Source organism: Bufo bufo, chromosome 1 (genome assembly GCF_905171765.1).
Source record: "Bufo bufo chromosome 1, aBufBuf1.1, whole genome shotgun sequence".
NCBI classification, from domain to species: domain Eukaryota; kingdom Metazoa; phylum Chordata; class Amphibia; order Anura; family Bufonidae; genus Bufo; species Bufo bufo.
The window spans coordinates 67,900,964-67,914,364 of NC_053389.1; the positions used below are offsets into that span (position 1 = coordinate 67,900,964).

The 13,401-nt window shown below is 43.3% G+C and overlaps 1 protein-coding gene across 1 annotated transcript in view; it reads left to right on the forward strand.

The window, feature by feature from the left end:
- Window positions 1-13,401, forward strand: part of PCSK7 (proprotein convertase subtilisin/kexin type 7) — a 57,025-nt gene that overhangs the window by 25,585 nt on the left and 18,039 nt on the right. The window contains exons 9-11 of the mRNA XM_040425869.1: window positions 6,264-6,431; window positions 10,282-10,389; window positions 11,600-11,702. Coding sequence (XP_040281803.1) covers window positions 6,264-6,431; window positions 10,282-10,389; window positions 11,600-11,702 — 379 coding nt within the window. The remainder of the gene's footprint in view (window positions 1-6,263; window positions 6,432-10,281; window positions 10,390-11,599; window positions 11,703-13,401) is intronic.

A 13,401-nucleotide genomic window follows, 5' to 3' on the forward strand; every position in this document is an offset into this window, starting at 1 on the left:
ACACGAGCGTGTCCGGATTAGTTCCGGATGCGTCCCGGTGTGTTGCGGCAAACCCGCGCGAGTAGGAATGCAATTGCAGTCAGTTTTGACTGCGATTGCGTTCCGATGTTCAGTTTTTATCGCGTGTGTGCAATGTGTTTTGCACGCGCGTGATAAAAAACCGACTGTGGTACCCAGACCCGAACTTCTTCACGCGGTGATGTACCATGTGATTGGAGCATGTGATCTGACGTCACCAAAGGTCCTTTAGCCCATAGTTCATCTTTTTAAAGAACTAAAGACCGGGAGAACTACGCGAACAAGAGGAGAAGGTGAGTTAATTTTTTTTATTTTTTAACCCTCAATTGATCACCTACTAAGCATTCTGTATTCAGAATGCTATTATTTTCCCTTATAACCATGTTATAAGGGAAAATACAGTGTATAGACTGTCACCTAGCAACCGTGCGTGAAAATCGCACCGCATCAGCACTTGCTTGCGGCTGCATGCGATTTTCACACAACCCCATTCACTTCTATGGGGCCTGCGTTGCGTGAAAAACTCAGAATATAGAGCATGCTGCGATTTTCACGCAACGCATAAGTGATGCGTGAAAATCATCGCTCATCTGAACAGCCCCATTGAAATGAATGGGTCCAGATTCAGTGCGGGTGCAATGAGTTCACCTACCGCATTGCACCCGCGCGGAAATCTCGCCCGTGTGAACGCAGCCTTAAGGTGGAAGCGGATAGATCTGTAAACACCAAGACGTTTTGGAAGCTCTTCGGGAGATCTTGCGCTGTTGTAACGGCTCTTGTGATATTCTCCTTTAAAATGAAAAAAAGTCTTGCGATGACGTCTCTAGGGGCTGTCTTTGGCGCACTTTTAGGTTTAGGTATGCGATGCGCTCTGTCTATAAGCAAATCTATTTGTTCTGCTGAAGGGATGAGCGCTACAAAAAAATCAGTTAGGAAATCCTGCAAAGTGTCATAATTTTATACTTTCAAGAATCCCCCTAAACTCAGTGTCACTGTCTTTTGTTGTGCGCCGTGACACATTTGCCGTATGTGCTTGTTGCCATGGGCAACGCGTTGTCGCAGCATGTATGGGCTTTGCTCCCCTTCTCCTGGTTCCTCCCTTGTCTGGTGCTGGTGGGGTTAACTTCCTGGCTGGGTGTGGCCACTTGGGTTTTATCACCTGTGGCTTCCAGGCTGGAGTCAGTTGTACTCCAGCCTTTTGTTGGTGCTGGAGTTTTGCTTGTTTCCTGGGTGTTTTATCTGCCCAGTCCTTGAGGGCCACCTAGTGGGACATACTGTCACGATGGGGAGTGGGGGAAACTCCCCACCGTACAATGAGGGGCAGACGGGATAGCAACTAGGCCAGGAAGCTTTGATAAGGGAGAAGGTCTCCTCGGCAAATGAGCGGACCTGGATTTTTTGAGCGTCCTCCTAGCCCTGCATCCGGCCACGCCCCCCTTTCGATGACACCTTATTTCAATCAGGTGTATGTGTGTATTGACTGATTGTACACACAATAGGTTCACATCTCACTTGAAGGGGCTAGGATATTCCCCATTGTCTTATAGGACCTGCACATATATCGAGAACAGAGCCCCGCAAGGTGGTGGCTGGAGGACTCTGGTCCGGCCACTACCAAGCTGGCTCCTCATAGAAGTCAATGGGAGCTCACCGCTCCCATAGAAAATGAATGGAGGGCGGCTGCGCAGTGCGCCCTCCTTCACTTTCGGGGCTCTGTTCTCTATATAGGTGCGGCTCCCAGCGGTGATGGCGATATGCCCCCATTGTCTATGATGAGACAACACCTTTAACAGCTTTGCTGTGTAGACTGGGTAGGTGGAATCGTCAAACTATTATAACGCAGGGGATTTATTATATATATTATTTTTTTTGGCCACATGTTATATCAAGTAAGGAATCCATACTAAACTTTAATACCCTCCCCCCTAACCCAGGCTGTCACCAAGTAGGGCACCGGAGACGGGACAAGACCCCACCATCAAATAGGGGAGGTGGACGGGAGAGAAGATGACCTCCCCTACCAGCCACCCCAAGTCATCTCCCAGAGCCGCCTCCATCTCCCACCCTTATAACAAATGGCCTCATACTCCCGTATTCTACTCCATAAGATTCTTCCATTCCAACAAGGCAGGGCAACTTGCCGAGCCCCATTTTCTCACAATCAATACTTTACCTAACATAAACCCTTTTTTACAGAGAGGATGTATTGGTACATTTAGATTCCCCAGATGCATGGGTGAATCAAAAAAGAACTGCTTCGAGTGAAGGGTTAACTTTGGTTTTAATGTTCAATAGTTTTTTATGGATTTTAAAAACATACATGGTTATAAATAAGGCAAAAGAAACCGGCTACACAATTGATGCTTTTCATAGCCACCTTGGCAGCACCAACTTAGCCGAAGCCGCTATAGCAATAGGTATACAACAAACAAATAAATTTAAACAAAATACAGTGCAATCGTTTGAAAATAGATGAATAAAAATCTATTCTAATATCTTGTACAACAGGTCATCAGTATATCTTACAAGCATCTAACTAGGGTATGATACTGCGAGAGGAGAAAACCTCCACTTGCTTCATTCCCTCTCAAACCTCACTGATGAGTCTCCGGATCCCGGAGAAAAATAGAGACCCCCCTGCGCTCCTATTGAATAGATTTGTGTCAATCTACCTGGGTGGGCAGATCCTGCTGCTTGATGTCTTTGGGGAGCTATTGTTCTCCCTTGTAAAAGTGTATATAGAGTAGGTATATCACCCGTAGGGGATATAGGACATAAGCGCTGGTGCACAATCAAATTCAACTAGTCCTATGAGGTTGGCACTATGCTTGGTGCCAATCTGAGTAATTAGGTGATTTTGCTGCACAATTAAGTGGTATTGTGATGTTAATAACTGTTGTGGTGAGTCAGGATGTCTAATCAACGGCTGAGAGTGAGCGGACAGTGTGTAATATAAAGGTGTTAGCACTTGGGAAAAAACGGCAAGTGGGAGGTGAATACTGGCATAACTACTATCCTGGTTACCTTGGTTGTTCTTTCTCCAAGGAGTTCCTTATGTCGGTGTTCTGTTATGTTCGTTCTGTATTCTTCTTGTTGTTTTCCGTGGGGATGTTGATATCCTTTCAAGTCCCGGCGTTCTTCTTGCTCTCCTGTCAGCAGCAGCGCGGCCCCGGCCGGAAGCACGCGCGTCGCGAGGGAGCTTGATCCGTTACCCGGGAAACCTCTGGCGGTGACGTCACCTGGTGCGAGTATGGTGGCCTCCGTGGGGCAAAAGACTGTAACCTACGCGTTTCGGAGCCAAAGCGGGCTCCTTCGTCAGGGTTAGTCTGCCTGTTGTACTTTGGAGGGTTAAATAGCTCGTCTGGTTTCCCATGGCAACGGGTAAACACTGGTTTTAGAGTGAAAGAGGTGCCGGTTTAGTGATGGATATTCTGGGTGCGATTGGTTTCTTCATGGATTGTGTCAATAATCTATTATACATTTGTTTGTATAATTATTAATGCAATATTCATTGCTAAAATGGTGGTGAAGAACAACGGCTGCAATTTCTTTTGGTTTTTATGCAAAATTTGTAGAGCACCAACAGTATGTTATTTATTTTTTATTTTTTATTTTATTTTTTATATATATATATGTTTGTTGGTGGTTATTTATTAATGGAAAGCAAACAGTTCTATTTCCTGGTTTAGTCCATTAGGGGCTAGGCTGTTGCATCTAAAAATCCACTTGCTCTCGGTCCTGGACATAATTTTAATGTAGTCGCCTCCCCTCCTATCCTGCTTCACTCTTTCCATCCCCCCAAAGCAAGATCCTAAAAATTTTCCCTGGTGATATTCTGTGTAATGACGTGATAATGGGTGATTCTCTGATTTCTTATTAATGTTATTGATGTGTTCTCTTATTCTAACTCTTAGTTCTCTTTTGGTTCGCCCCACATATATTTTACCACATGGGCACTTGATGAAATAGATGACTCCCTTGGTGTGGCAGGTGATGTAATCTTTTATCGTATATTTTTCTTGTGGGGTGTCTATTTGAAATATTGGTTTTACCTGGTGCCTCAGGATTTTGCAATTAATACACAATCTGCAGGGGTAAAAACCCTTTTTTCCACATGTTTTCGGGTTTACTGTGTCATTCTTGATGGAAGGGGCTACCAAAATGGCCAAGTTTGGAGCTTTTTTGAAGATAAAGGTGGGGTTATTGGGGATCTTGTTGCCAATAATTTTATCATATTTTAAAATATCCCAATATTTATATATGATTCTTTTAAAGTTTTTGACCCCTACGCTGTATGTTGTGATGATGGGGATTTTGATATCAACGTGGTTTTCAGGGTCGTTTTTTTTCCTTTTCTTTAACCCTAGGGTTTTTGTCTTCTAATAGGGTATGGCGGTCCAGGTCCTCCACAGTTTTGGTGATAGGGATTAATTTTTCTAGTTTGTAGCCTTTTTCTGTGAATTTAATATTTAGCATGTTCGCTTCTTCGTGGTAATTGGCATTGTTGGAGCAATTTCTACGTGCTCGTATGTATTGGCTATAGGGAATGTTATTAAGCCATATAGGTAAGTGGCAACTGTCCAGGGGAATGAATCCATTGGTGTCTGTTGGTTTGTGGTATGTTTTCGTGTGTAATTTGCCCTTTTCAACAAATATATTCAGATCAAGGAAGTTTATCTGTATTTTGTCGTAGGATGAGGTAAATTGTAAATAAAAGTCATTTTTATTTAAATTAGTTAAAAAACTGTCAAGGGATATGGTGTCCCCTTGCCAGATAAAAACAATATCGTCGATGAATCGCTTCCAGAGGACCAGACCCGCACCGAGCCTGCCATGGGGAAAGATGGTAAGCTCCTCCCATCTACCCATGTCTCCGGATCCCGCCACCACCATCTCATGTATATAAGTAGAGTTTAATTTCCGAATAACCTCCATCAAACTGGGGACATTCCGGGATTTCCAATTTTTTGCTATAACCAGTTTAGTTGAGAGGAAGAGATGACCAAGTAACACCCTTGAATCACAGGGTATCTTAGTCAAATCAATCCACAGAAGGGCCAGTGAAGGGGAGGGCAGGAGACAAAGACCCGACAGGTCCGAGGCAACAGAGAATACAGTGCTCCATATATCCTGCAGCCTAGGACAGGACCACAGGACATGGTACAACGTGCCTCTCTGTCCGCATCCCCTCCAGCACAAGGATGAGGAGCCAGGGAAGAGATGACTTAGACGGTCAGGGGTATAATACCACCTCAATATGGTTTTCATCAGGGACTCATAATGTAAAGCGCATCGGGTGTTCTTAGAAATAAAGGAAAAAGCCGAAGACCACTGCTCATCAGAGAAAACCAACCCCAGTTCCTTTTCCCAAGTGAGCAGTGGAGTCGTTTTAACAAAGGTTCCCCTATCTCCAAGCATCATATACACAGGCCGCAGTCGTGTACCTTGTGGGGGAGGGAGTGACCAAAGTTTAAAGACTTCCCGATTACACACAAGATTCAAAGGAGCATTAGCAATAAAAAAAAAGCCTAATACATAGGTATTTATAGAAATCTGTATGTGGAATCAGAAACTGTCTATAATTCGAGAGGGTAACTTTGGTTTTAATTTTCGTCTGTAATTCTGACAAAACGGAGCACCAGAATTGTTGTATAACAGGACATTCCCAGAGAAGATGAATAAAGCCTGCATCCGAGAAACCACCCTTCCAGCAGCAGAATTCATTCCTCTCTCCAGGGTATATTCTGGACAGAAATCTGGGGGTGTAATAGAGTTGATGTACAATTTTAAATTGAATCAGACGGTGTTGAGTGGCTAATGAGACCTTCTTAATGTTGCAGTAAATCTCACCCCAAGGTAAAGGGTCTGACCTCCCCAACTCAGTCTGCCATTTTTTTTTTCCGGGGATTTAATGACTGCTTTATTATACTGCTGTAGGCCTAATTGTGGTGGATCAAAAATCCTTAGAAAAGGGGTAAATGGGTTATAAACATAGTGATTGTCTGAGCAAAACCCCTATTAAATGCATTGAAGGAGGAATGTATTGGATTTGATGAGGATTTAGGTGCAGAATCCATGCCTGGATTTCCTCATCAAATCCATGGTGTATGAACTTAGTCTTACAAAGTTTGGGAGCCTGACGGTTGCATCGACCATTGAAGATGTGATACATAAAACCATTCCGAACGTGATGCAGAATAGCTTTACAAATATTTAACACGCAAGTTTTCTACCCTTTTCCTTAGGTGACATCAGATTGGGATCTGCAAAAGGGAACTGGATGCACAGAAGGCCATACTGGAACGTCTGCTGCCGCTCCTATAGCCGCTGGGATGATTGCTCTGATGCTGCAGGTCCGGCCGTGTCTGATGTGGAGGGACGTTCAGCACATCATTGTGTTCACAGCTACAAAAGTACAGTACCTTTGTGTGTACATACTAACATACCTAGCAAGAAATGCACTCAACCAAAAGTCTGGTGTGTGTGTGTGTATATATGCAGTGTCTGGAAAAGTATTCACCCCCTTGACTTTTTTCGTATTTTGGTGCCTCACAACCTGGAATTAACACATTTACATGTTTTCTCTTAAACCACTCAAGTGTTGCTTTAGCCGTGTGTTTGGGGTCATTGTCCTGCTGGAAGGTGAACCTCCGTCCTAGCCTCAAATCACGCACAGAGTGGTACAGGTTCTGCTAAAGAATATCCCTGTATTTAGCACCATCCATCTTTCCCTCAACTCTGACCAGTTTCCCAGTCCCCCCAGCATGATACTGCCACCACCATTTTCCACTGTGGGGTTGGTGTTCTTTGGGTGATGTGATGTGTTTGGTTTGCGCCAGACATAGCGTTTTCTTTGATGGCTACAAAGTTCAATTTTAGTCTCATCAGACCAGAGCACCCTCCTTCATACATTTTCGGAGTCTCCCACATGCCTTTTAGCAAACTCACAACTTGCCTTTTTGTCTTTAGCTGAAAGTAATGGCTTTCTTCTGGCCACTCTGCCATAAAGCCCAACTCTATGGAGCGTACGGCTTATTGTCGTCCTATGTACAGATACTCCAGTCTCTGCTGTGGAACTCTGCAGCTCCTCCAGGGTTACCTTAGGTCTCTGTGCTGCCTCTCTGATTAATGCCCTTCCTTGCCCAGTCCGTGAGTTTTGGTGGGCGGCCGTCTCTTGGCAAGTTTGCTGTTGTGCCATGTTCTTTCCATTTGGTTATGATAGATTTGATGGTGCTCCTGGGGATCATCAAAGATTTGGATTTTTTTTTTTTTTTTATAACCTAACCCTGACTTGTACTTTTCAACAACATTGTCCGTTACTTGTTTGGAGAGTTCCTTGGTCTTCATGGTAGTGTTTTGTTAGTGATGCCTCTTGCTTAGGTGTTGCAGCCACTGGGGCCTTTCAAAAAAGGTGTGTATATGTAATGACAGATCATGTGACACTTAGATTGCACACAGGTGGACATCATTTCACTAATTATGTGACTTCTGAAGGTAATTGGTTGCACCAGAGCTTTTTATGGGCTTCCTAACAAAAGCGGTGAATAGATACGCACATGACAATTTTCTGTTTTCTATTTCTAAACAATAGTTTTTATTTATATATGTTTCCTATTTCACTTCACCGACTTAGACTATTGTGTTCTGATCCATCACATACAATTCAGATTAACAAAACATTGAATTTAAGGCTGTAATGTAACAAAACACGAAAGAAGTCAAGGGGGGTGAATACTTTTGCTCTGTATGTGTGTGTGTGTGTGTGTGTAATAAAAAAAAAAAAATATATATATATAATTATATTACACTTGCACACAATTTTTTTTATATCGTTGCCAGTGACTGTAGTAGTTGTCTGCCCTGTGGTCAGTGTGTTATCTATGTGATCCATATAATTATTACTTATAAGAGTAAATCCACACGGAATGGAAAATCAGTCATGGATTTTGACGCAGATCTTACATGCAGATTTTGTCACAGATTTGACTTATGTTTTGCAAAATGTGAAATCCACAAAAAAAAATTAACCGGCTGCAGATATAAAATCAACTTGCTTGTCCGTTTCCACAGCGTGTGAATAAACCACTTTGCTGCAGCGGTGTTCTGCTGTGAATTTTCCAGCCTGCAAATCTAAACAGAAAATCTGCAGTATTTCTGCTGTGTGTGAATGTACTCTTATTGTGTGCTCTGTAAGACCTACAGTCAAGGGCGTTAATGGGAACAAGCGTTCAGAGGAACATTTCAGTCCCAATAATTGCTGAGTGTAAAGGTGGAATTGATCACTCTGTGATTGAGCAAACATTCATTCATCAGGTGAAAACCTTTCTGATGTGGACACCTAAGTCATTGTTTCTGGACCATAGATCGTTCTGTGCAAACGCAATCTTCTGCCGAGAAACAATGAGTGTGTACAAGGCAGAGCGATGGCTGTAGAGCTGTGTACGGCGAGGTGATTGCGGCATGTAAATGCAGGTCCCAACTCCCCTAACGAGCAGGCAATTATCAGGAACAAACGGTTTGTTCTCTATAATTGCCTGCTCGGCCATTCCGTGTAATGGGGCCTTTACTTCTTTGGTACTAAAAGCAATTGGTTGTGATTAGAGATGAGCGAATTTCATGTTATGAAATTCGTTCACGCTTCGTTTGGTGGTAAAAGCAGAATTGCGTTATGGATTCCGTTACCACAGACCATAACGCAGTTCTATGACGGCATGCCTTTAGAGTCCTCTCCTGCATAACGGAAACGGGACGGATCCGTTATGCAGGACATATTCATTCCGTCATAATAGAAGTCAATGTCCTGCATAACGGATCCGTCCCCTTTCCGTTATGCAGGAGAGGACTCTAAAGGCGTTCTGTTATGCATTTCGTCATAGAATTGCGTTATAGTCCGTGGTAGCGGAATCCATAATGCAATTCTGCTTTTACCACCAAATGAAGCGTGAACGAATTTCGAAATATGAAATTCGCTCATCTCTCGTTGTGATGATTGTAAATCCGCTCTATTGACGGGTAAACGTATTGCTTCTGCTTCCAAATGTCCCCAGTCGTTAGTGGGAAGCTCTGAGAAAATGTATGTGATACAATACAGCTGCATGGTATTTCCATGGGAAGTATTTTCACGTGTTTGGCCCCTTCCAGACTGTGCTGTCATAGCCACATCTTTACTACTAGGGTGTTAGTAATATTAGCGGCCTGTGATCTGAGCTTCATCTTTAGAATAATATTATTATTATATTTTTTTTTTTTTATGGGGACAAATGAGTAAAAAATACAATTCCACAGCTATTCTTTGGATTTTATTATTAGGACTTTTCCTGTACAGTGCAAGTGACATGTTTGTGGGTCAGTGTGATAACTGCCATGCCAGTTTTTATATTTTACAAGTTTTAAATAGTAAAAAAGACAAGAAATGACTGTCGCCATATTCTCCAATACCAGCCACTGCAGACACGGGTCAGCTTTATGAAACGCCTGGGAGCCCTTCGTGTATGCAGTGTGCCTAGCTAATTAATGCACACCCCTCCGACTTCTGCTGTACATGTATGCTGGATGTCAGGAAGAGGTTAAAAGGGTTTTGCCACTGCAAACATTCGTGGCATGTCACTAGGATATGCCACCCTTTGTCGGATAGGTGTGGGTCCCATCTCAAGAACACCCTCCTGTCTAGAGAAGGGGGCCCTCGATGCGAAGGATCGCACACCATGCATATGTGGCTTGCTCGCTATTCATTTCCTGTAAGTGCACTGGGCTATTTTCCAAAGTCTCATACAAATGAATGGAGAGCGCACTCCGCAAGCACAGACACCGCTCCATTCACCTCAATGGCGCTCATCACTTTTTGGTACTCCCATACAAATGAATGGAGATCACGCTGTGCATGCGCGGCCGCTCTCCATTCACTTCAGGAGTCCTGTTCTGGAGATAGGTGCGGGTCCCACCTCTGGGAACCACTCCTATCTGACATTGGTGGCAAATCGCTCTGAAATGTCACCAATGTCTGAAATGAGACAACCCTTTTTAAATGCTTTCTTATAACCTCGGGGCCCTCCGGTTCAGTGCTGCGTGATGTGGCCCTATAACAGTTACACTCGGCTGTCTTTTTAAAAAGGCAGAGGGTGAAATAATACCATGGGAATGATCCTTAAATGAGTAAAACAAGATTGTATAGTCTATGTAAAATTCTGTAACAAATAAAGTTCATTTTGCAAGTCTTCGTACTTGTTTTTTTTAATCTTCTTTCCAATGTTTCTTTATCTGCAGTATGAAGACCATCAAGCTGCCTGGGAAACCAACGGAGCAGGATTTAGTCACAGCCATCAGCATGGATTTGGCCTGTTAAATGCCTGGCGTCTTACCAACGCTGCCAAGGTGATGTGACCATTACATGCTGCTGTATTATGACGTGTAACAGTGTTCCGGGGGATACAGGGTTGTGACCCCCACGTTTTGTGTTGCTACTGGTTTACCAGTGTCAAAGAAAAATATCTATTTCTGCCATAGTGTTAGGCCTCATTCACACGTCAGTGATTGTGAGCCAAAACCAGGACTGGAGCCTCCACAGACATAAGGGAAAGATCTGCTCCTGTTCTGTGTTTAGAGCCGCACCTGGTTTTAGCTCAAAATCACTGACCAAAACACTGACGTGTGAATGAGGCCTAATGGAGGCAAAGAGGACCTGTCTCCTGACATGTCTGCTTCAGTGAATAATTGTATTCCACATGAAATAACGGTTCTGGGGTATATTTTCTTATAGCTCTGTGTTCTGCGGTCCCTTTGGAGATATAGGGGCGATGCCTGGACACAGGACGGCACTATCTGTTCAGTGCTGACACTATACACCCTATTGTTCAGGGGGTGTCATGTCTCGTTGTCCGTTTTTTCATACATTTGCTGGTTACTCCAGAATTACAAGCATTTGTTGAACCCGCACCACAAGCTAGGAGAAGGACTTGCACACACAGAAGGAGATTTTTAATGTAGACTATTTAGAACGTTGCTTCATTTTGCGTTTTGCAAGCGAATGAACAGTAAAAAATAAAATCGGTGCAGAGCCGTCCATGGCCTTTAGCAGTGGGCAGAGACAAGTTACCACTACCACAGAAGTAATTTCTCGCCCATATTCCTTGGGGGACACAGCATGGTTTCCTGTGTCCCCCAAGGAAGAGCGAGAAAGAGACTTTACTGGTAAGTAATACAAAAGTCTCCTTTTCTCGCCCATATTCCTTGGGGGACACAGGAAACCATGCTGTGTCCCCCAAGGAAGAGCGAGAAAGAGACTTTACTGGTAAGTAATACAAAAGTCTCCTTTTCTCGCCCATATTCCTTGGGGGACACAGGAAACCATGCTGTGTCCCCCAAGGAAGAGCGAGAAAGAGACTTTACTGGTAAGTAATACAAAAGTCTCCTTTTCTCGCCCATATTCCTTGGGGGACACAGGAAACCATGCTGTGTCCCCCAAGGAAGAGCGAGAAAGAGACTTTACTGGTAAGTAATACAAAAGTCTCCTTTTTTCTTCATGTTGAACCAGTCATCAGACCCTTCATAACAATTATTCCCATTTTTGCGGTTTTCTTTGTAGGTGTGGGAGTCGGTTCCCTATTTAGCTTCCTATGTCAGTCCCCTGCTGAAGGAGAACACGAATATTCCTTTGGTTCCCAACGTGCTGGAATTAAGCTGGAATGGTGAGTGCACAATTATTGACTTGGTCGTGTGTGATAGAAATTCATTAAAGTCTAAATACACTCACAAAACCTCTGTCCTGTCATCTGCACAGTAGAGTCTCAGTGTGTGTGAGCACACGACTTGTCAGTAGGACGCCTGCGCTGTGTCACAGCTGCACTATGTCCACAACGTGTGACTCGGGCCTTGGACAAGGTCTGTTTTTAGTAGGTTTGGTCAGGATCGCGCAGGGGTCATTACCCTCTGGCTTTTGTCAAACTACAATTCCCTGCGTGATCTGTTCTCTTCTAGGGTAGTTCCAGGAACAGCCAAGCCCATGTGCATGCTGGGAGTTCTAGTTTCAGAACAGCTGGCATGCTGCCGGTTGCTGACCCCTGGGATATGACGCATCAGCCGACCTTCTACATGATATGGGCAAAAAAATACAGCCTGTCTCATCTCTTGGCTGCAGACTATTTTATTGGAAATTTTTGTAAAAATGGTGCACGTATGTAGATTATCTGTAATTCTTTAGCAAATACTGAAAGTATGTTTTAGGTAGTAAAGCCGTGATGTACTTGTACACGCACCTTAAACACTTTCTAACAAGTGAGGAATCGGGACCCCCACTAAACAGAATGTAGAGGCTTTGTCGCCTCTTCAGTTGTGAAGGTAGAGGGGTGCAAGGCTTATTTCTAGAAATCAGTCTCCACTGTAGGATCCTGTCTGATACAACCTAACTTGACATGCCAAAAGCTATTTAAAGGTAGCATATAAGAAGTCATGGGTCTTTTTTTATTTTTTTTACCATTTAGTAATTACTGTATGTAATGATTTTAAAGGATATTCCAATAATTAATAATAATAAGTTATCCCCTATCCATTGAATAGGAGGTAACTGTTAGATCGGAGGGGGTCAGACCACCGATCCCAAGAACAGGGGTTCTCCATTCCCCACATAAATGAAGTGGGGTTTGAACGTTCGCTCTGCCACTCTATTCGTTTCTATGAGACTGCCGAAATAGCAAGTCCAGCACTTAGGCTACTTTCACACTTGCGTTGTTAATTCCGGTATTGAGATCCGGCCGAGGATCTCAATACTTCAATTAAACGGATCCGTTTTTAAATTTTGCACATCAGGATGCATCTGTTCCGTTAGGATGCGGTTGTGTGAAATCAGAATGGAAAAAACGGATAGACGCTAAATACATTGAAAGTCAATGGGTGACGGATCTTTTTTTTTTTTTTTTTTTTTTTTTTAGGCTTCACCATTGACTTACATTGTTTTCAGTGCCGGATTCGTTTTTTTTTTTTCATTTTTATGACCGGCCACAAAACCGCAGCTGCACAAAACGGAATGCTGCCGGAACGAAAGACGTCCTGATGCATCCTGAGCGGTTCTCTTTCCATTCAGAATGCACGAGGACTAAATGGAACAGCTTTTTCTGGTATTGAGATCCTCTGCTGGATCTAAATACCTGAAAAAACACAACTCGTGTGAAAGTCGCCTTAGCAATCTCCAGCAGTCGCAGTTCACTAATTATCTAATAATAATCTTTATTTATATAGCGCTGACATGTCCCACAGCGCTTTACAATTCAGAGGGAACATGTACAAACAAAGTGGACATTACAGATTCAACAATTCAGACGATAGGAGTGAGGAACTCTGCTCACAAGAGCTTACAATCTATGATTGCAACCAGAATTTGTATAATATAAC